This window comes from Pipistrellus hanaki, assembly GCF_964339955.1.
Source record: "Pipistrellus hanaki genome assembly, chromosome: 2".
In the NCBI taxonomy this organism is placed as follows: domain Eukaryota; kingdom Metazoa; phylum Chordata; class Mammalia; order Chiroptera; family Vespertilionidae; genus Pipistrellus; species Pipistrellus hanaki.
In genome coordinates, this window is record NC_140504.1 from 48,672,192 (window position 1) to 48,696,311 (window position 24,120).

The 24,120-nt window shown below is 38.7% G+C and overlaps 3 protein-coding genes across 12 annotated transcripts in view; 2 read left to right on the forward strand and 1 right to left on the reverse strand.

Moving 5' to 3' along the window:
* The window catches only part of DLG1 (discs large MAGUK scaffold protein 1), a 237,004-nt gene that overhangs the window by 101,685 nt on the left and 111,199 nt on the right, over positions 1 to 24,120 (forward strand). For all 10 annotated transcript variants that reach the window (XM_084871554.1, XM_084871550.1, XM_084871555.1 and 7 more), the window contains 4 exons: positions 10,456 to 10,506; positions 13,397 to 13,521; positions 15,628 to 15,797; positions 16,717 to 16,853. In XM_084871554.1, coding sequence (XP_084727680.1) covers positions 10,456 to 10,506; positions 13,397 to 13,521; positions 15,628 to 15,797; positions 16,717 to 16,853 — 483 coding nt within the window. The remainder of the gene's footprint in view (positions 1 to 10,455; positions 10,507 to 13,396; positions 13,522 to 15,627; positions 15,798 to 16,716; positions 16,854 to 24,120) is intronic.
* LOC311616383 (histone-lysine N-methyltransferase SETMAR-like) lies at positions 94 to 4,833 on the forward strand. Its single transcript, XM_084871727.1, has 2 exons — positions 94 to 4,576; positions 4,773 to 4,833. The coding sequence occupies exon 1, from the start codon at positions 1,597 to 1,599 to the stop codon at positions 2,620 to 2,622; it is 1,026 nt and encodes a 341-aa protein (XP_084727853.1). The 5' UTR covers positions 94 to 1,596; the 3' UTR covers positions 2,623 to 4,576; positions 4,773 to 4,833.
* LOC311616351 (excitatory amino acid transporter 3-like) lies at positions 17,982 to 21,108 on the reverse strand. Its single transcript, XM_084871651.1, is given in 2 exon segments — positions 17,982 to 19,645; positions 19,651 to 21,108. Coding segments are annotated over 2 exon segments (1,566 nt in total). The 5' UTR covers positions 21,088 to 21,108; the 3' UTR covers positions 17,982 to 19,516.

Genomic DNA, 24,120 nt, shown 5'->3' on the forward strand with positions numbered 1-24,120 from the left:
TCTATACTTTTACCATGTAAAACCAATGCCTTTCTGATAATATTTTATGGATATTTTGTGTGTGTGTGTGTGTGTGTGTGTGTGTGTATAAAATCAAAACATACTCATCTTACCTAATAATAGACAAATGTAAATTGACCGTACCTGTACCTTTGCTACACCTATAGCCAATCAGAGTGACTATGCAAATTTACCCAAAAAAGATGGTGGTTAATTTGCATACATAGGCACCAGGGCCTATGTCCCAGGAACATCCTGGCACCCAGGTCACTGTGAGGTAAGGCCTGGGCAGGAGCAGACACCCTGCGATTAATCGCAGGGTCCTGCGGGTTCGTTCCTGCCCAAGAGGCTTTCGTCCTGGGCAGGCCTGGGCAGGGGCGGAACTGGTAATTAGAGGGAGCTGGAGGGGCCCTGGGCAGGGCCCATTCCTCAATTGCTATGAACTATAGAGGAAACACCTTTTCTGACTGCACATTGGCTGAGCTCTCTCCATACCACTGGTAATACTCTTAGTAACTTGGGTAATAAGAATTCAAAAAGGCGATGTAGTGTTTTCCCACCACACTTCTGGAGAAAAAAAATAAAGGTCTGCTGCTGAAGGGCTAAGAAATGTCATATCCTGTCGTAGCAAGTTTGACTCAGTGGATAATGCCTTGGCCTGCTATGGGATCCCTTAACACAACCCGCGTGGTTCAGGGCCACTCAGGGTCCGGTTTCTGGAGGAGGCCACACACTAAAATGAAGAGAGAGACTGGAAAAGAGTTAATTTGGAAAAATGGGGGGCCAAGCAAGAGTCAACTTCTAGCGGGAAGACTGCCACTAGGCTCTGGCCTAGCCATCCCTTTTATTGAGGCTCTGGGATACACCCATTACCTTTAAGCAGCTTTGGGAAACACCCATAGCCCTTAGGCAGGTAATAATCGGATTATCATATCAGAAAGGATTTACATGATTACAAGATGGGGAAGTTGCCTCAGTTACCATTGTCTCAATTAGATAGGGAGTGGTTGGCTCTGACCTTTCAGATATTCAAGGTTGACCAGCCTCTTTCTATTAGTGAGACAATGATTGGTTTCCAGCAGCCTGCAGACAGCAGGGTCTGGATTCGATTCTGATCAAGGGCATGTACCTAGGTTGCAGGCTCCTCCCTGGCCAGGGCCCAGATCAGGGCTCATACAGGAGACAACCAAAGTGTTCCTTTCACTTTGATATTTCTCTTTGTCTTTCCCTTTCTCTTTCACATTCTCTAAAAGTCAGTGGAAACATATTCTCAGGTGAGGATAAAAAAAAGAAAGAAAGAAAGAAATGCATATTTAAGGAGATCCAAGATGACGGCTTAGGAGGTAAACACACCTAAACTGCTACCATGCACAACAATTTCAAAACTACAACTAAAAGACAAAATATTGATATCTGGTCTAGTAATAATTAATGTCGTTTTCAAACATTCGTTTAAAATCTTGCTTGGCGTTGACTTGTATTGGCATAACCTTCAAACACGTGGTATCTACAGAACGTGTGAAGTGCAATTAACAAGTTTTGCTTGAAAAAGTTTGTGTTTGGTTTGGTTTTTGTTGCAAAACTAGGGCTAAGAAGATGGCGGATGAAGAGCATATTCGGCACTGCATGCTTTACGAGTTCCAATTAGGAAGAAAAGCAAGTGAGGCTGCAAAAAACATCTGTAGTGCTCTTGGTCAAGATGCAGTTAGCACCAGAAAATGCCAGCATTGGTTTGAGAAATTTCGCGAGGGAAATTTTTCATTAGATGACAAGAGTGGTCGAGGTCGTGTGTCCAGTTTTGATCAAGAAGCTCTTCAAGCTCTTTTGGTGCAAAATCCTCAAATTACCCAACAAGAGCTTGCGACAACTTTAAATTGTTCACAAAAGACAATTTCCAATCAATTGCGTGCACTTGGCAAAGTCCAAAAGTTTGGAAAATGGGTTCCTCATGAGTTGACCGACAACAACCGTAATCAAAGAGTCACAATTTGCAGTTGGCTCCTCTCTCGTCAAAACCGTTTGCCGTTTTTAGAGCAAATTGTTACTGGAGATGAAAAATGGGTGCTGTATGTTAATTTGAAAAGGCGGCCTCAATGGTTGGACAAAAATGAGGCTCCGCAGCCCACCCCAAAACCTGACTTGCATGCGAAAAAAGTGATGTTGTGTGTTTGGTGGAATTTTAAAGGAATTCTTCATTATGAACCTTTACCATCTAACCAAACCATTACAAGTGCAGTGTATAGTGCCCAATTGGAAAGGTTAGCCCAAGCTTTAATAGAAAAAGAACCCGCGCTGATTAATCAGAAGGGCGTAATTCTTCACCACGATAACGCACGACCGCATACTGCAAGAATCACTGCTGAAAAACTGCGCCAGTTGGAATGGGAAGTTCTCCCTCAACCTGCATATTCTCCTGATATTGCCCCTTCCGATTACCATTTGTTTCGTTCTTTGCAAAACTTTCTTCTTGGAAAAAAATTTAATAATGAAGAATGCCTCAAAAATGCATTGACCGAATTTTTTGCATCAAAATCACAAGAATTTTACAACAGAGGGATTAAAATGCTTCCTGCGTGTTGGGCACAAGTAGTAGAAAACAACGGCAACTATATTGTTGATTAAATTTTGTTGTATTGTTTAAATAAATTTGATTTAAAGTATTAGAAAACGACATTAATTATTACTAGACCTAATATCTGTCACCCAGAAACACGGGAAAGCTGGTTGTGTGGAAGCTCTACAAATAGACTTAAAGAAAAAGGAGCATTCAAGGCATAAGCACTGAAAAGCTGAGGTATGGGGGCGCACTCGCCATACAGGCTGGCGGTGGATCCCGGCTGGTAGAGGATGTTGCTTTCTTCAAACCCAAGAGAGACAAGCTCCCAATCTATGAAATCTAGTTTTTGGAAAGAAGCTGGACTGTCTGCCATCAGGTCAGAACGTGAGGGTGGCTTGCTCGCAGAGCTGCGTGCAATAATAGTTAGCTCTGCTGGGACATGAGACGCAGGGACGCAGAGAGGCAGAGATGACTGACTTGCAGCCATTGCTGTTTGCCACGACGTAGCCTAGAGACTCCCTGAGACTCCACCCCACACAATCTAAATACACCCAAACTCCAAGTAGCAGCTTTTGCATATGAATGGTCTTCTCTATTGCAGTTTAACCTAGCAAGCTTGCAACCCAGTGCAGACAGCTCCAAAGCCTCCAAGCTCCAAGCAGAGAGTAGAGGACTGAGGTTCTCACTGTAGCTCCTGCAGGGTGGCCTAAGACAGTAGATGACCTACACCCCATTAGAGGTCCAGAAGCCAGTGTATCTAATGGTCAGTGTGAGATACCAGATTTCAACAACTCACATCCATAAGTAACACATTCAGGAGGTGGACTCAGTGAGCACCGAAGCCCCACTGAAATAAAGCCTGCACCAGAAGCGTGTCTGCAGTGCAGCAGTTCTTCCATTATAAATACAGTGGGTCCTCACAGATAATTGGCCTTGAGGTCAATTTTTCCCAGTGTACCAACAGCAATCAAGGCTTAACTACACCAAGACTTTGCACTCAGCCCATAAAGGGATGTACCAAGAGCAACCACCTTGGGGGATTGGGGAAGCTGAGCTACTGGCCCCTGTTGGTCACCTACCACACAAAGCCACTCCATCAACACAGGGAGGCAACCAAAATATAGAGACACAGAAGCATGTCACGAATGGGAGAGATTGAAGAAAATGAACTACTGGATGACAGAGTTCAGAATCACATTTATAAGGTTACTCAAGAATCTTCTAAAAATCGCTGAGAAACTTGAAGAGACCTTAAAGGACCTTAACAAGAATACAAAAAAAAAAAAAAAAAAAAAAAAAAAAGGAAAGGACTAGTGATAAATTAAGCATGTACTATATGAAATAAAGAATATACAGAAACTCAACTGTAGATCAACATACCCCAAGAGTCAAACCAAAGATCTGGAATATGAGGAAACTAAAAACACCCAACCAGAGAGAGGCAGAAAGAAAGAAGAATCCAAAAGTGTAAGAATAGTGTAAGGAGCCTTTGGGACGACTTTAAGCATACCAACATCTGGATTTTTGGGGTGCCAAAAGAAGAGAGAGAGCAGGATATTGAAGGCCTATTGAAAGAAATAATGACAGAAAACTTTCCCTACTTGGTGAAATAGACTTACAAGTCCAGGAAGCACACAGAACCCCAAACAACAGGAATCCAATGAGGACCACACCAAGACACATCATAATTAAAATGCCAAGAGCAAAAGACAAAGAGAGAATCTTGAAAGCAGCAAGAGAAAAAGTTAGTTACCTACAAGGAAGTGCCCATACAACAGTCAGCTGATTTCTCAACAGAAACTATGCAGGCCAGATGGGAGTGGCAAGAAATATTCAAAATGATGAACAACAAGAACCTACAACCAAGATTGCTCTACCCAGCAAAGCAATTATTCAGAATTGAAGGTCAGATAAAGAGCTTCACAGACAAGAAAAGGCTAAAGGAGTTCATCACCACCAAACCAGGATTACATGAAATGCTGAATGGTATTCTTTCAGAAGAGAAGGAAGAAGAAAAAGGTAAAGGTAAAAACTGTGAACAACAAAAAGACATCAAATACATACCTACCGTGTTTCCCCGAAAATAAGACATCCTCCGAAAATAAGACCTACTTACAGGTTTCCTTCTGAGTGAAATATAAGGCATCCCCCCAAAAATCCCCCCCACAGGCTCTGTCTCAGAATGAAAATTAATTTACTGTAAACTGGTCGCTAGGGCCGCCCCCACTGGCATCTAGCAACCAGTGACGTTATGCGGAGTCCTGACATCACTGCTGTGTGGAGGCGGAGCGGAGGTCGGAGTGAGCTGTGAGCGCAGAGTGGGAGAGGAGGAGACTTTCGCAGATGCATGTAGAAGAACAGGAGGATTAGAGCGGACAGGATACGGCAAAGGTGGTAAGTGCTGGTCTGTCTCTGGTGACACTATCTGATGCTCACGGCCGCCCTCATGATGAATGAAGGTTCTCAGTCAGTGGCAGACCCTGTTCCAGCCCAGATCCATGCCCCAGCAAGCCCAGTGACAGTCCCCAGGTAGGCCCCAGGGGATAATGTCTGATAAAAGGGTAGGGGGAATGTCTGGTGAAGGTGTTCAGTGGCACAGGAGTGGGGGGAGGGGGATCACTTAAAATGACAGGAGGATCAGAAGGAGCAACCAAAATGACATAGGAGGATCAAAAGGGATTACTAAAATGGTAATTACCCCTTTGATTCTCCTGTGCCATTTTGATTCCCCTCTCTGATCCCCCGTTTCATTTTAAGTGATCCCCCTCCCCCCACCTTGATACCCCAATTCCTTTTTTTTTACCCCTAGAAATGAACGCAAAAAGAAAAAGCTACTTCATGGAGTACAAGAAAGGAATCGTGGAAGACTCTTGGGGCCAAAATCTTACTGCTTTCCACAAAGAGAAGATGTTGAGTATCCGATTGGTCCGAAAATGGCGAGCAGAGTATGGTAACCTCATTGAACAAGTGGACAAGGGAAATGCTAAAAAGCACAAGTGTGGATCAGGTCGGCAACCATTATTTTCCGAGCTGGAAAACCTGATCTGTGAATGGGTTGTTAACAGGAGAGCAGAGGCTTTGGTTGTGAATAGGGCTCAGATTCAAGAATTTGCCCTTGCAATGGCACCAGTTTGCAATAGCCCCCGAAGACTTCAAAGCATCACAACACTGGCTGGATAATTTCCTTCAGTGAAGTGAACTGTCTTTAAGAAGATCTACAACGCTATTTAGGTTGGAAGATACTCAAGCTATTAAGCGAGCACTTGCATTCAAGTCCTTTATTGGTGATGCTAACTTCTCTAAATACAATCTTTCCAACATGATTGCTATGGATGAAACTGCAGTGTTTATGGGCCAATCATCTCAAACAACATTTGAACAGCAGGGTGCCTCCTTAGTGTGCATTCCCTCCACTGCTTACGAAATTGCACGTGTTTCCTGTATTTTGGCAATTCGTCTGGATGGCACTAAAATCCCACCTTTAATCATTTCTAAGGGCAAGAAGGAAAAGATTGAACCTGTTTTGGCCGTTTTTATTCTTGAAACTGAAAAGGCCTGGGCCAGTTATAAGTTAAAAGCAGTTATAAGGAAGTGGGTCGATTTAATGCTGCCGCTTGTTTTGCGAGGGAGCCAAAGAGGTCTGCTAGTCTGGGATGCTGCCAGCACTCACTGCGCTCAGTACATGAAGACATTTCTTCACGAAAGAAAAATAGATCAGATAATGATTCCCGCAGGAATGACGGCCTCTCTCCAGACTCTTGATATTGCAATAAACAAGCCATTCAAAGACAATTTGCGCATGGAAATTAATGACTACATTGAAAATAGAATGAAGAGAAATCAGCATGGAAACTTTGTGAAACCTAAACTGCAATAAGTTGTGACTTGGGTGAAGAATTCATGGGAGAAAATCACTGACAGTTGCATTGCAAATGCACTGCGAGCAGGCTACCTTGACAAGAAGTACTCATTTAAAGACAGTGCTATTGCTAAGCATGAGAGCTTTGGTCCACTGATTCTGAAAGAAATGGAGTCACAAGAAATTCACCAGGAAATTCAGGAATTGGATTGTTATGATGACGTTCCAGAAGTGATCCCCCTCCCCCCACCTTGATACCCCAATTCCTTTTTTGTCATTCATGATTGTCATTGAATAAATGAGTAAATTCTTGATACTGTAGGATTCACAGTTTGTCTGGTTTGTGTTGACAACTACCATACTACCGTACCATATATAGGTAATAAATTTCCTTTATTTTCATTTAACAATAAATGTGTACCGTATTCTTCTTCATGGAAAAATAAGACATTCCCTGAAAATAAGACCTAGTGCAGCTTTGGGAGCAAAAGTTAATATAAGACACTGTCTTTTTTTCGGGGAAACGGTACGAACAAGTGAATCTAAAAATCAAGTGAATAAAAAATCTGAAGTACAGAATGGACTGGTGAATATATTAGAATCAGGGACATAGAAAGGGAGTGGACTGACAATTCTCAGGGGAAGTGGGTCTGAGGTGTGTGGGAGAAGATTGGACAAAAATCTGACACCTACTGATGAAGACAGTGACAGAGGGTAAGGGCATGGGGTGGGGTGGGGAATCAGGTGGAGGGGAGTTATGGGGGGGGGGAAGAATACCTGTAATAATCTATGCAATAAAGATTTATTATATAAAAATAAAAAATATTTTTTAAAAATAATAAGAAATGCATATCCTATAAAAGACACATCTTGAAAATGCCTAAAGAAAGTTGTCATTTTTTCTTGGTGAAGGGACTGGAGTCTTTATTGATGAAAACACCTTGGTGACTTTGGTGAATGGTGGTAGCTACATCAGGAAGGGTGATGGGGCTGGTGCTTTCCCCTGATCAGCCCGGTTGCCTCCCACAAAAGGAGGCCAGACTGCAGCTTAGGCCTGCTCCCCGTGGGGCACAGGCCTAAGCCGTCAGTAGGACATCCCCTGAGGGCTCCCAGTATGTGAGAGGGGGCTGGTGGGGCTGAGGGTCTCCCCACCCCCAGTGCACAAATTTCGTGCACCGGGCCCCTAGTATACATAGATCGCTCAAAGTGTATGTCAATTTTTAGATTTGATCATTATTGAGAAATTGCACTTCATAGAGTTTTATCCATTTATACTTCAATAAAAAGTACCTGTTTTTGCTTCATATTGTCACAAGTACAATCAGTTAATAAACTTTTATAGCTTTTGTTAATATGTTTAAAATATATTAACTCATTGGTTTAATTTGCATTTCTATTTATAGATCACCTTTTTCTACCTTTTCATCTTAAAATATATATATATTGAGATATTCATATACCACAAAATCTATTTTTGTAAAGTGCATAACTCAGTGATTTTTAGGTTATTCCAATATTGTACCATCACCACCACTTTCTAATTTCAGAACATTTTACCACTCTATAAAGAAACCCCGTACTCATTAGCAATGACTCCCTATTCTGCCTTTCTCTCAGCTCCCCACTAACCTACTTTCTGTCCCTATAGACTTGTCTATTCTGGGCCATTTGTATCAATAGAATCATATAGTATGTGGCCTTTGTGTCTTGTTTCTTTGATTCAAATAGTGTTTTCAGGATTCATTCATCTTACAGCCTATATCAGAACTTTGTTTTTTTTCATGGCTAAATGATATTCTATTATATGTATATACTACATTTGGTTTATTCTTTCTGGTGTTGAATTTGAGACCTTGCTTTCATTTCCCAGTGGTAGAATTGCTTCATCGTATGATAATTATATATTTAGGGTTTGGAGGAACCACCTAACTAATGGTCTTCCGTACCAGTTTCACCATTTACATTCCCACCAGCATTATAGAAGGTTTCAGTTTCTCCACATATCACCAATCTTATTATTCTTCATCAACAATGTTATGGACTTTATTATAGCCCTCTTAGTGGGTATGAAATGATACCTCATTGTAGTTTTGATTTTCATGTACTTAATGAACAATGTTGAGCATCTTTTCATGCGCTTATTAGATGTTTTTATATCTTCTTTGGAGGAATGTCTATTCAGGTTCTTAACCCATTTTTAATTGGATTATTGTCTTTTATTAGTGAGCTAGAGGCCCAGTGCACAAAATTCGTGTCCTGGGCGGGGGGGCGCGGGGGGGGGGAATCTTTCATTCCGGCCTACACGCTCTTCAATCTAGGACTCCTCGGGGGTTGTCTGACTGCCAGTTCAGGTCCGATCCCATCTGGATTGGGCCTAAACCAGCAGTCGGACATCCCTCTCACAATCCAGGACTGCTGGCTCCTAGTGGCTTGCCTGCCTGCCAGCATGATCACCCTTAACCACTCCCCTGCCAGCCTGGTCAACACCTAACTGTTCCCCTGCTGGCCCGATCACCCCCAACTGTCCTCCCTTGCAGGCCTGGTCACCCCCAACTGCCCTTCCCTATAGTCCTGGTCGCTCCCAACTGCCCCCTCTCCTTGCTTGCCTGACTGCTCACAACTGCCCTACCCTGTCTGCCATCTTGTGGTGGCCATCTTTGACCACATGGGGGCCGCCATCTTATACTAGGATGTGAGGGTCAATTTGCATATTACCTCTTTATTATATAGGATTGCAAGAGTTCTGTATACTAAATGTACGTCCTTTATCAGATATATGATTGCACAAGTTTTTTCTTGTGGATTGTCTTTTCGCATTTCATAAATCCTTTGAAGCACAAACTTTATTTATGTATATTCACCTATTCATATACCAGTACGTGTGTGTATGTATTCATACATAATGTTTTTAATGTCATATCTAAGAAACCATTGCCTAATCCAATCTACAAGGACTTACACTTATGTTTTTTTCTAGGAGTTTTGTAATTTTAGCTCGTACATTTAGGTCTTTGATCCATTTTCAGTTAATTTTACATATTGTGGAAAGTAAAGGTCCACCTTAATTCTTTTGTATCCAGTTTCTCATCACCATTTGTTGCAAAAACCTTTCTTTTAATTGAATGATCTTGACACATTTGTAGAAAATTAATCACAAATTTATGGTTTTATTTTTGAATTTTTAATTATATTGATTTATATGTATACTAGTGGCCTGGTGCACAGATTTGTGCACATTGTAAGGAAATTAATTAAAAGAAATGTTTTAATATCCCTATTTGCCCTTTCTTTATAATAGAAGTGTCAGCCAAATTTACAATTGACACTGATAGATCGAAACACACACATGCAATTGGCACCAGTGAGAGCTTTATATGTTTTACACATGCTAGAATCAACTTAGCTTTTTATATACATACTAGTGGCCTGGTGTACAAAATTTGTACACGGAGGGGGCTTTCCCTCTGCACAGCCTGCACCTCTTCAATCAGGGACCCCTTGAGGAATGTCCGACCACAGGGATCAGGCCTAAACCATCTTAAAACTGAATGGCATAGAAACCGACCAATAAGAGAACCAAGTCTGGGTGAAGTGTGAGGAACCAATGGCTGCCTAGGAGGCAGAGCTTTTGATGCTGAGTGGCATAGAAACTTATCAGAACCAAATTGACTGGCAGGAGAGGGCAGTTGGGGGTGAGATCAGGCCAGCAAGGGAGGACAATTGGGGGCGAGATCAAGTTGGCAGGGGAGGGCAGTCAGTGGCGATCAGGCCAGCAGGCAGAGGCAGTTAGGGGCAGTCAGGCAGGTGAGCGGTTAGGAGCCAGCAGTCCCAGATTGCAAGAGGAATGTCCGACTGATGGTTTGGGCTTAAAGAGTTCTTCCATTCTTTAAAAAATTTTCCTAAAATTATTAAAATTATATTATATTATTTTATTGCTGTCACATTTAACAGGTTTTCATTAATCATGCAAAAATTTATGTTTTACCATTTCAAATTTTACACTCTGAATTTCTGAGTTACTTCTTTTTCCCTCCATTAGGTTAATGGCACTGATGCAGATTTTGAATATGAAGAAATCACACTTGAAAGGGTAAAAACTATTAATTATCTTAAGTTTTTATGCATAAATCTGTTGCTTTAAAGAACTCTAAGTATACAGTACTGCTCTTTCATTATAAAATTCAAGGGAATAGATCTTTCAAAAAACAGAGTTATATAATATTCATTTCTTTTATAAGTTTACACATTATAAAATTAGCCTTGGTATTTTCAGAACATCTTGCTATTCTTTAATAACCTTTTTTAAAATTAACTTTTTGTTTAAAATAATTTTAGATTTATAGAAATGTTATACAGAGTTCCCATTTTCCTGGACTTATTTTCACCTATTGTTAACATCTTACATTACTAGAATACATTTATTTCAACTGAACCAGTATCGAACATTATTAACTAAAGTCTAGACTTTATTGGATTTTCTTAGTTTTGATGTTTTTCTCTTTCAGGATCTCATCCAAGATACTACATTATATTTATTTATCATGTTTCCTTGAGTCTGACAGTTTCTCAGAGTTTTTTCCATTTTTAAAATTATTTTTCATATAATAAAATATTATTTATTTTAAGTAAGTCTTTAGTAACCTGGTCAAATAATAATCAAATATTTCTAATTGACAAGACCCTATCGAAAATTTATGTACTCCCCTAGTCAGAAAATAACCTAAGGGTATAATTCATATTTATAAATTTTTTTGCTATATTTTCTCCTTAAAGATATCAGCATTTAATTGATGCTGCATTTTAGTAAAACCACCCTATATGACTAGCATTTTGGAGAAATGTAGTATTCCATACAAGTAAATTTCCAGAGTAGCTGTGTATACAGGGTGAGGTAAAAGTAGATTTACAATTGACTGTATGGAACATCATATAATGATTAATGAATAATTATAAGAATAAACTCTGTTTTGCATACTCCCAACTATAAACCTACTTTTACCCCAACCTGTATGTAAGATGAAAATCCTAGATAATTAGATTTGCTTATATTTGAAGCCAGAATAGACTCTGGGTGAAAATATACCTTAAAAATGCCTCTTTCATGTATAATAGATATTGCCTACTATTTGAATTTGGATCTTCTAGTCAAGTGAGGTAGATGACTGATTAAATTTTAAGTAAACATAGTATTAATGTATTACACATATTTCAATGTGGTGTTCTGTTGTCGGGGTTTTTCCCAGCTTTATGGAGATAATTGACATAAAATTTTAACTTTATATCTTATTACCGTAATTTTTTCCTTCTTTCCTAATGCCTTTTAAATTCGTTTATGTACTCAGGACTGTACATTGTATTTTTACTGATTAAAAAACTAGGAATTGGGGAAATGTTGTTAAAAGGTACAAACTTGCAACTAGAAGATAAGTTCCTGAGATCTAATGTACAGCATAGTGATTATAGTAAATAATACTGTATTATGTTCTTAAATTGCTGTGAGACTAGCTTTTAAACGTTAACACCACAAAAAAGAAATAATAACTATGTGACATGATAGAGGTGTTGACTAAAGCTGCACTGGTAATTAATTGCAATATGTAAATGTATCAAATCAACACATTGTACATCTTAAATTTACACACGTATATGTAAATTATATCTTATTAAAAAGCAAATAAAAAACTTGAGTACTTGAATAACTTGATAAACTCACAACCTATTGATACTATTGCTGAGATTCTAGTAACTCCTGAGAAGTTGAGACTGGGGGGAAAAAAACATTTTTTAAAAACAGAATTTTAGGGCACATCATAGTAGAATGACTGTGTAAGCTATTTAATACTAACAGTTAAATAATAGGTCCAGATATGTTTGCTTATTTGAATTGCTTAAAGCCAGAGTTGGAAAATTGCAAAATAAACATTTTGAAAATACCATTGCTTAGAATAATTGTTCTTAGCGACTTATAGCAATAAAACCCTTTCTTCAAAGAAAATATTATTCAGAAATACTTATATATAAAACAAGCAAAAAGTAGGACTGCTTTGACAAATCGATTTTGCTATCAAGAATACTCACCAAAGTTATATTTTCAGGTTAGGATTTCAGTATTAAAAAAGCCTTTTGCTGGTCAGGTGTCCTGGTTAAACAAGTCAAGGATAATAACAACTATTACTTAGCAAATAAAATGTTGTCATTTTTTAAAAAAATATTTTTTAAATGATTTCAGAGATGAAGGGAGAGGGAGAGAGAGAAACTTCAATGATGAGAGAGAATCATTGATTAGCTTCCTCCTGCTTTCCCCCAACTGGGGATCTTGCCTGCAGCCCAGGCATGTGTCCTGACCAGGAATTGAACCATGGCCTTCTGGTTCATAGATCAACACTCTGATCTATGAACCAGAAGGTATATTTTTAAGGTATATTTTCACCTGAGCTACGCCGTCCAGGCAGATTGTTGTCATTTGAAAATAAGCTGATGGCAAAGTTAGCAGAAGAAAAGCTCCACCCTCTACCCCTTTCTTAAAAGACTAAAATAATATATTGGTTTTACCTACTCAAGTAATAGCAACAAAAAGAATAATTACTTCAGTGTTTTTCTCTTAGAGACATTTGACTTACCCAAGATGAGCAAGGTATAGTCTAAAAAAAAAAGATCTAGTAGTGACACCTTTGCAGAGAGGTGATTAATCCAAGGACAAATTGTAAATACTTGTAAAGAAAGAACCATAGACTAGACTCCAAAGTGTACTTAGTATGTGTTCTTCAATCTTACCTACTCACCATTAATGCCTCTGAATTCTTCATAGAGAGAAAAAGCTTTCTTTTTGTTTCTTAATTTAGAATATTCATATTCTCTGCACATGTACCCTTATGAGTTTGTTCCCTGTGTTAGTACAGTTTCTAGATCCTATAATGACAGGAACTTATCAATAAAGATAATTATTATTCACTGATTTTTTTTTTTTTTTCTCTCCTTAGGGAAATTCAGGGCTTGGCTTCAGCATTGCAGGAGGTACGGACAACCCACACATTGGAGATGACTCAAGTATTTTCATTACCAAAATTATTGCAGGGGGAGCAGCTGCCCAAGATGGAAGATTGCGGTATGTTTTGCACTTTATATTAAAATACTGAATCCACTTTGTATATTTTTCTTTAGGCAAACTGAACCTAATACAAAAGGCATAATACAAAAACACTATAACAATAATTAATGTAAGGTAGATGCTCAAATAATGACTGAATGAGATAATTGTGTTCTAAGCATTGTTTCTTCTCTCATTTAGGAATTTAATTTTTTCTTAGTTTCTATTTTCAAATAAATTCTCAAAAATTTTTATATTTTCTGAGTATGAAACATATATATAAACTTACTTAAGATACAGGGATCAGATATATCTGAGTTTATATTTCCTACCACAAAGAATAAAGATTATGTAAACTTTAAAGATATTTTCTTAATTGAATAGATAAAAATAAGTTACTTAAACAGTTATTTAAATTGTTTAAATTTAGTGCCCCATTTCAAAAGATATCTTTAGCATACCTAGTAATTTCTTTAGGCATTTTATTCACTTGTTTATGATATATATAGTGGCAGTTTTAGGATAAGGAATTTATATGGTCTGTAAAAAACACCTTATTTTAAGTTTATTGGTACCTCATGCCATTCTTCAGTTTTTAAGCCGCTCATTGGACATGACAGGTGGTATGTTAATTCTATTAGATATAAAATAAATAATTTGACCATTTACATAAATATATAGCCATTTATTTCCTGGTTATGTTACTGGAATTTTATTTGTGCTTCTGGTAGGTGAAAATTAATATGTCCCATTTGTTTCACTGAGGGAACATACCTAGAGTATTAACTCTAAGGTATCATTGTCTTTGGGTTTAGCAATTATTTTCTCTAAATATTAAAGTTAATTGGATATAGAACCTTATCAGGATCAATTTTAATATTTTAAGTATGCTTTGTTCCCCTTCCCCAGCCAACTTTAAATGACCATCTTCCTCTTCTCTCCCAACCCCCCAAATGAGACCAGAGCTAGGGCAAAAAATTAGAACTAGGAATGAATCAGACTTTAAAAAAAACATTGCTGTGTCAAATTAAGTTATTTATATTATAACCTTTTAATTAATATATGAGTATATAATCTTGAATTCTACATATATCTCAACAAATAACTTTATTTTTTTTAAATCTAGTATCTAAGTTGGAAAAGGCAATCAAAAGATATTTTGGATAAATCTCAGTTTTGTCACTTACTATCTCTGTGACCTTAAGCTAGATATTCGGTCTGAGTCTCAGTTTTTTTATCTTTGAATGACAACCTGTTGGTCATTATCTGAGTGACCTTGGGAAAATTATTTAAATGCTTTGTGCCTTGGCGGACCGGTTTTGCTCAGTGGATAGAGCGTTGGCCTGCAGACTGAAAAGTCCCAGGTTCGATTCCAGGCAAGGGCATGTACCTTGGTTGCGGGCACATCCCCAGTAGGGGGTGTGCAAGAGGCAGCTGATCAGTGATTCTCTCTCATCGATGTTTCTAACTCTCTATCCCTCTCTCTTCCTCTCTGTGAAAAATCAATAAAATATATTTTAAAAAATAAAATAAAATAAATGCTTTGTGCCTTAGTATCTGTAAACTAATGATATAAATAAATTATAAGAGTTAAATTAAGCACTAAAAGAAGTAGTTAGCATGTGGTTAATGCTAAATAAATATTTGTTACTAGAGGCCCAATGCAGGAAATTCGTGCAAGGGTAGGCCTTCGCAGTCCCAGCTGCCTCACCCTCACAGCCCTGGCTACCTCTCGGCCCTGGGGCCCCATCCCTGCCCACAGGTCATTATGGAGAGTCGTTCTGCTGTCCAGTCTAATTAGCATATTAGCTCTTTATTATATAGGGTTTTTTTTTTAAGTGTTAAGCCTACACATAATAAGCATACAAATTGCAGCTGTTATTATTCATTATTTTTGTATAATCTATTATTTGTACTGTTTCTTTTGTTGGCCATTGGGAAATGTTTTTATTTATTAATATGAGTATTTGATACATTGTAATTTAACATGCAGTTTCTTCACTTATATTTTCTCTAGCAAATAATTCTCTTTACCTTTAAAATGAAATGGTCAACAAAAAAATTGGAAAAATGAAAAATTGATATTTAAATTTTTAATACTTAATTTGTCTTTATTTTTCTCAGGGTCAATGACTGTATATTGCGAGTAAATGAAGTAGATGTTCGTGATGTAACACATAGCAAAGCAGTTGAAGCTTTGAAAGAAGCCGGATCTATTGTACGCTTGTATGTTAAAAGACGGAAACCGGTATCTGAAAAAATAATGGAAATAAAGCTCATTAAAGGTCCTAAAGGTATAATCAATCACACTAAGACAAATTCAGTTAAATATCTTTGCATTGAGTATAATTACGAAGTTATTTCTGACACATTCTAAGATTAACAATACTGGAAATGTACAGAACTTACATGAATTTTTAGAATTTCTACTAATTTTTGTCTTAAGTAGACTTCTACTTAAATACTTTGAAATAATGTATAGTGTGGATATTAACTTGTAATCTTTAATCCATAGTATGTTAAACACAAGTACAAAGACTAAGTTAAAAGAAGAAAATATGAATGTATTATTAGCAGTTCATCTGCAATGACTATTAAGATTTGATTTTTGAATTTTGAAAGCATGAATGGAATAAAGGGTAAATAGAAATATTGATCCTAATTTGTGATTCATGGAAGAGATGGTACTCCAATAAACAAAATAAGGAATAGAGAGCTACAAATTTGTTTGGTACTAAAGCTTTAAGATTTATGAGTTCCATAAATGCATTATTTAAAATTAATTTGTAGAATATTGAGAAAATATTCACATTTCTGAAGTTTTATTCTGCCCATCACCAGCAGACACTTTTATTATTTTTTCTTAATTGTTTTAATCTCCTGAAGGTAGTGTTAGTAAGAAGCAGTTATGTTCAAAACAAAAGTGAAACATAAGTTTACAATGTCTCTGAACTAACTAATTCATTTACAAAGAGACTTAAGACATAACCTGGGAGGAGGGGACAGAGGAACTTATTTGTAACAGGAGCAGTTATAATTACAGTTGTCCCCTGATTGAGAACAAATATTTAGAAATTTAAAAGTAAGTAAATAGATTATTTTCTATTTTAAAAACATAATGTGACATTATCACCTTCTGTTTTCCTTCCATTTCTTTCTGGACTTTAGTTCACATTTATTGATGAAATTCTAAAACTAGTGTTTTCCAAACAGGTCTTGGGTTCAGCATTGCTGGAGGTGTTGGAAATCAACATATTCCTGGGGATAATAGCATCTATGTAACCAAAATAATTGAAGGTGGTGCAGCACATAAGGATGGTAAACTTCAGATTGGAGATAAACTTTTAGCAGTAAGTATAAGAAATGTTTCGAAAATTATTTTGATTATGTCCTCTTTTTTCTTTTTTTTCTGACAGACTGGAATTTCAACATGCCAAAAATATTTAAATTTAAACACATGCATACTAGCCTTACTTTAGTCAAAACCTGCTAATGATTCTTGGTATTATCTTTATTTTTTATTTCAATTTCCTTTACCAGCTCCCCTACCGTTTTATTTTCATTTTCCTTCTGTTTTTTGTGGATGGTTTAGGGCAGTGGTTGGCAAACTCATTAGTCAACAGAGCCAAATATCAACAATACGACGATTGAAATTTCTTTTGAAACCCAAATTTTTTAAACTTAAACTTCTTCTAATGCTAATTCTTAAAAATAGACTTGCCCAGGCCATGGTATTTTGTGGAAGAGCCAACTCAAGGGACCAAAGAGGAGCCACATGTGGCTCGAGAGCCACAGTTTGCCGAACACAGGTTTAGGGCTTGGATTTACAGAATTGTTTCATCATAGCTCTTAGGTTCATAACACAATATCATTCATTGTTCAGATGTGACTTATTTATTTAGTTTTATACTTAAGTTAATTGATTGTTTTATTTATATTAATGAACACTGCTTAAGTCATTATACAGCCCAACAATTTGTTATTTCTTTGCATTTTATTTTATTATTTTTTCCCTTTTTATTGAATTTATTGGGGTGACTCTGGTTAACAAAATTATACCAATTCCACGTACACTAGTCTACAACACATCATCTGTACACTGTATTGTGTGTTCACCAGCCCAAGTCAACTCTCTGTCCATCACCATTTATCTCCCTCTATACCCTTCTCCATTTCCCTCTACTACCCTTCCCCACCAGCAATCACCACTTTGCATTTTAAAAATTGTTTAATCACACATATATATGTTTAAATATTTCATTCAGTATTATTTGTTTTGAAAATCTTCTAAGGCTATTATGCTATCGATATATGTAGTCTTTTAATACGTTTTTTCACTAAATATTGTTTTACTAAGACTTATCCATATTGTTGCTTAGAGCTGAAATTTTTCCTTTTTTTTTTTTTTTAATATATTTTATTGATTTTTCACAGAGAGGAAGAGAGAGGGATAGAGAGAAACATCAGTGAGAGAGAATCATCTATCAGCTGCCTCTTGCACACCCCCTACTGGGGATGTGCCCGCAACCAAGGTACATGCCCTTGACCAGAATCAAACGCGGGACTTTTCAGTCCGCAGGCTTATGCTCTATCCACTGAGCCAAACCGGTCCCGTTTGTCCATTTTACCTCTACATAATGTTCTATTCTGGCACTATCCCACAGTTTATTTATCTAATCTTCATCAATAACTGTCTTAGCCTATGCACGTTTCCTAGAAAGACAAAACCTGAAGCAAAGCTCCTATACTAAGTATGTGTAATGAGGTGGTAGAATCTCAGCAAAGATAGAATGGATGAATATAAAAAGTGAGGCAGAGAATGAGGAAAAGCTTATACCAGATATTATGTTTCTGAGCTGGCTATAATTTCATAAGAAAATGTAGTTGATGGCTTATCGTGTAGGACAGTCTTTCAGGCAGGTCATGTGGAACCAGCCATCAGGGAAGAGAAAGGATTTATCTGCTAGCCTTTTTAGTCCTCTGTCTCTTGTTAATTAGTCTACACCCATGGGGATTAATTTTTGGACTGTGTTACCCAATCCTCCGGGCAAATTCTAGGGAAGCCAACTCATTCACTCAGTACTTCCCCCTGAACTCAGAAATGGTAGAAAAAGCTAGGTAGAGCCTTAGTAGGCTAAGCAAGTCATATATGGGCTTCTGATGTGTTACAGCTCTTACTATGTGGAACACATCAACCATGCCCAAGCCCAGTCCTTACTACAGAAGAGGTTGAAGGAGCTGGTAATTAATGGTACGAGACAAGGTGAGAGGAGAAGTAGCCAGGAGTCCACTGAGCAAGCAGCCAAACCCAAATGGGCAAATAGGCTGAACTGAATCTGAAAAGACATGTGTATAGTGGTGAATTGGGTTATTTCTTTTCTTTTTTATGCTACGAATAATTCTGCTAGGAAGACCTTTTGTATGTTCTAGTACATTGTACAGGGTACAAAATTTTCACTTAACTTTTTAAGTGGAATCTAATGGATCACAGCCTATCAGTAATATTTTACAAAACTATCAATGTTTTCCAAACTCCTTGTAAAAATAAATTTTTTTTTTCAGGGAAGGGGGATGTTTTGTATGCATTATAATCTATAAAAAATGTGGGACATCAAAGGAAATCCATGCCAATAGAAAGCCTGAGTAAAAAATTTGTAGTCACTGACAGAACAGTTTTTTAAAAACCCAAAACACTGGTTGTGCATGAGAAAGCAATTGTGGTTTCACATCAGTTACCTAATTCCAACAACTGCTATGTTATATACTTCTAAACTTTGTCTCTTATAGAATTTTAAAACTCCAGATAATATAGCTTGCCTTTTCATCAATTTCCTTTTCCTTATCCCAACCCCAAGTCCCAGAACATAGAGAGCAAAAACTCCGAATTCAAATATAGAAAGTAGTCTGGAGGTCTGTGCATCAGGTCAGATGTACAATTGGCCATTAGTGTTCTTTTCCTTAATGTTTGCTAAGAGATGTCCTTCCTCATTCCCAGTCACCTGAAGCTAGGGCTCTAGAACTGTGAGGTCTGGGTGAATGAGATGGTGTCAGATCTGTCGATGGCAAAGCTTCCGTTGACATAGGACTTCTTGGCATCTGAGTCTTCATTATCGAGTGTTGTGGTTTCCCTAGCAAATCGGTTTTGAAGTTGACATTAGGTGCAACAGTCATCTGCTCCAGCTCCTTCTTAGAGAGCTCCTCCACGATACCTGCCCCAAAGGCGTCACCAAGGACATTCACCATGGTCCTGAACCGGTCCAGGAACCAGTCGACAGCGATGATCAGGGTGACATCCTCAGAGGGCAGGCCCACAGCATTCAGCACGATCACCATGGTCACCAGGCCAGCCTGGGGTACACCCGCAGCTCCAATGCTGGCAGCTGTGGCTGTGACACTGATAGTGATGATCTGCGCAGTGTTCAAATCCATGTCATTCAATTGTGCAATAAATATAGCTGCTACTGCTTCGTAGAGTGCAGTCCCGTCCATGTTGACTGTAGCACCAACGGGTAACACAAATCTAGTGATCCTTTTGTCCACCTGGTTGTTTTCTTCAGCACAGTGGAAAGTGATAGGCAGAGTTGCTGAACTGGAAGCGATCATGAGAGCTGTCAGGAGAGCCTGGGCCATCCCCATGGCAAACCGGAAAGGGTTCTTTCTTACCACGATGAAATACATCAGTGGGAGAATTATAATGGAGTGGATTGCAAGCCCAATCAGGACGGTGAACATGTAAAGACCTAGCTTGTGGAATATGTCCCAGTCTTTAACTTCTATGATCTTTCCGGCAATCAGGAATAAAATACCGATCGGCATGTAACACATAATGATCTGAATGATTTTCATGGTTGCATTCATCAGAGCATTGAAAAAATCCACCAGAATCTGTCCCTCTTTTCCCATTTTTCCAATGGCAATTCCAAAGACAAGGCAAAAGACAATCAAGCCGAGGACATTAATGCCATCTACATATATGCCTACCACTTCGTATTCCTTTGTTTCATTCTTGGCAGCAGTTGTCATGACGGCTGTAACTGATGCTCCCGTGGTATTCATCCCTGGCTCACTGGGAGGACTCACTTCTTTCCACGTGGTTTTATACTGCTGAAAACAGGCTTGGACAAGGTTTTCAGGGAACATATTCCTGATTAAGTCTAACATGGCGTCCACAGAACTGACTTCAGGGCTGCTGCCTTGCCTGTCAATTTCACCCACTTTCTGGCTGACACCAGGCTTGATGATCACCACCAGCACAATACCTAGAATGACAGCAATGAGAGTGGTGCAGAAATAATATACAACAGCACGCAGCCCAATTTTTCCAGATACGTTGGAACCCATTGCAGCGACACCCGTGATCATGCTGGATATAATTAGTGGTAAAATGATGAGTTTCAGCATACTCATTAGGATTTCTCCAGGAAAGTTGAAGTAGACCTTCTCCAGATTAGAGAGCTTGCTGTATTCTCGAACCAAGACTCCTATGCCAATCCCTAGCACCACCGCGGCGACGGTGAAAAGCAGCAGCCAGTTATTCTTCAGGAAGCGCTTGGGGTCGCATCCCTTCTTCGCCTGTTTCTTCATGGCGGGCGGTAGGGCTTGGAGCCGCCAAGGCGACCGCTATAGCGCGCGGTGCTCAGGGGTGCGCGCCAGGGCCACGGCCAGCGGGGTTCCGTGGCAGTGGGGGCGGGACATGGGCAGCGGAGGCAGCGGCAGCGGCAGCGGCGGAGGCAGCATCGTCGTCGTCGGAGCAGGGGTGTGAGTAGAGGATGTGCTCTGCCTGTTACTACCGCCGCTGCTGTCACTTCGTTGTAAAAATTTTACATTTCCATCAACAATATATAAATTATTCCCTTGTTGTACATGCTGTCCAGGACTGCTTATTATTTACAGCCAGCAGGTGGACTGATTATTTTTTAGTTAATGATGGGGAAGAGGAGGAGTTCACCTTGAAATGCTTTTCACTAACTTATCCTGTCACAGCTATGACTTGTTACTCTTCCCCAAGCTACAGCCAAAATCCCCTCTACATCACCTGCATACACACATTTTCTCTCTCTCTCACACACAATCCAGCACTACATCTATATTTACCAGCTCAAAAGAGTCTTCTTTATCTACTGGGTTCTTCTCTTTTTATTTTTTAATTTCTTGAATACCATGTTTTCCTTTATGGTTTTCTCAGAATCAGTTTTAGTGGTAGGGAGTTAACAATTTATGCTGATTTACCATTGAGTGTGGCTTTGGTAGTCATTATATTCTTAGTTCTCATATTAATTGACACATCAAGCCTTTGACACACCTTCCTTCTTCAAACACTTTTTTATTTTGCTGAATAGTCACCTTATATCTTGGTATTTCGCTTACCTCACTAGTCACTTCTCATTCTCATTTGGGTGCGTCTTCTCCATAATCTCTAAACATGAAATGATCCAGACTCAGTCCTTGTATATTTTCTCTGCTCTCTTTGATTTAATTGGTTCATTTGCATATGATAATACTAATTATTGTTTTCTGAACTTTAGTTTTATTTGTACACACACACAGACACACCCTTTTGTGCATAAATGAAATATATAAACATTTAACATTGTTTTTGTCAAAACATTTGAAAAACCCTGAGATTTTATCTAGTCTCCCTTTATATGTCTCCATATAAAGGGAGACTAGTCATCTCTAATTTAATATATCTAAAGATAAACTTCTAAGACATTCTCCCACTCATTACCCTCAATTCCATCTCCTCACATTCTTCACATCTCATTACATGGGAACTTTATCTTTTTATTTGACCAGGTCTAAAACTTTAGGATAATCCTTTTTTTTTTTAATCTTTATTGTTCAGATTATTACAATTGTATCTCTTTTTTCCTCCCATAACTCCCCTCCATCCCATTCCCACTCCACCCTCTGCCCTTACCCTCCACACACACTGTCCTCATCCATATACGATTTTTGTCCAGTCTCTTCCCACACCTCTTTCCCCCCCAAGAATTGTCAGTCCACTCCCTTTCTGTGCCCCTGATTCTAATATATTTACCAGTTTATTCTGTTCATCAGATATTTTATTCACTTGATTTTTATTTTACCTTTTTCTTCTTCCTCTTCTTAAAAAATACCTTTTAGCGTTTCATATAATACTCATTTGGTGGTAATAAACTCCTGTAGCGTTTTCTTATCTGTGAAGCTCTTTATCTGATCTTCAATTCTGAATGATAGCTTTGGTAGGTAGAGTAATCTTGGTTGTAGGTTCTTGCTATTTATCACTTTGAATATTTCTTGCCACTCCTGTTTGGTCTGCATAGTTTCTATTGAGAAATCTGCTGACAATTGTATGGGTGCTCCCTTGTAGGTAACTAACTGTTTTTCTCTTGGTGCTTTTAAATATTCTCTGTCTTTTACACTTGGAATTTTAATTATGATGTGTCTTGGTGTGATCCTCTTTGGATTCCTTTTATTTGGGGTTCTCTGTGCTTCCTGGACTTGTAAGTCTATTTCTTTCACCAGGTGGAGAAAGTTTCCTATCATTATTTCTTCAATAGGTTTTCAGTATCTTGCTCTCTCTCTTCTTCTGGCACCCCATAATTAGGATGTTGGTATGCTTCAAGTTGTCGGAGAGGCTCTTTACACTATCTTCATATTTTTGGATTCTTTTTGCTTTTTGCTTTTCTGGTTGGGTGTTTTTTATTTGTTTGTATTTCAAATCTTTGACTTGATTCTTGCGATCCTCTAGTCTGCTGTTGGATCTCTGTATATTATTTTTTATTTCAGTCAGTGAATGCTAAATTTCTAGTTGGTCCTTTTTCATATCCTCGAGGGTCTTAGCTTTTTCTAGAAAATTCTTGAAAAACCTTATAATCATGGTTTTTTAACTTTATATCCAGTCAATTTGCTTTCCTCCACTTCTTTCATTTGTGATCAGTTTCTTTGTCTTTGCATTTTGGCTGCTTCCCTGAGTTGATAGAGTGGCTTTGTGTGCTAGGTGCCCTATAGTGCCCAGTGGCTCAGCCTCCCCAGTTACCTAAGGTGGACACTCTTGGTGCACCCCTTTGTGGGCTGCGTGCATAGCCTTGTTGTAGTTAAGTCTTGATTGTTGTTGGTAACACCAGCAGGAATTGACCTCTAGGCCAATTGGCTGTGAGGACCAGCTGTGTCTACGCTGGGAGAACTTCTGTGCTCATCTTGGATGGGGCAGAGTCTCAGGGTGGAGCAGACAGCAATGGCTTCCCATCAGCCCTGCCCTAAAAGGCCCCTGGGTCTCAGTGCCCTGCGGTAATCGCTGCAAGCACCTCTGAGAGAAAGCCACCCTCAAGTTCCACCCACTGCCAGACAGTTCACTTTCTCCCCAAATGAGTCTGGGTCCCCAGAGTCTCACCGGGAACTGGAGTTCAGAGCCGTTGGGAGCTTTTGTCTCCCTCCGATGGAGAAAGCCTGCTGCATACTCAGTTGCCAGCCCCCTCCGCACGAGCCTTGGTACCTCTGCTTCTGCAGTTCCTCTGAGTCTCAATGTGCTTTTCTCTTTCCTAACAGTTCAGTTTCGCCCTCAATGAGACTGGGTCCCCAGAGTCTCACCCGGAACTGGAGTTCAGAGCCGTTGGGAGCTTTTGTCTCCCTCCT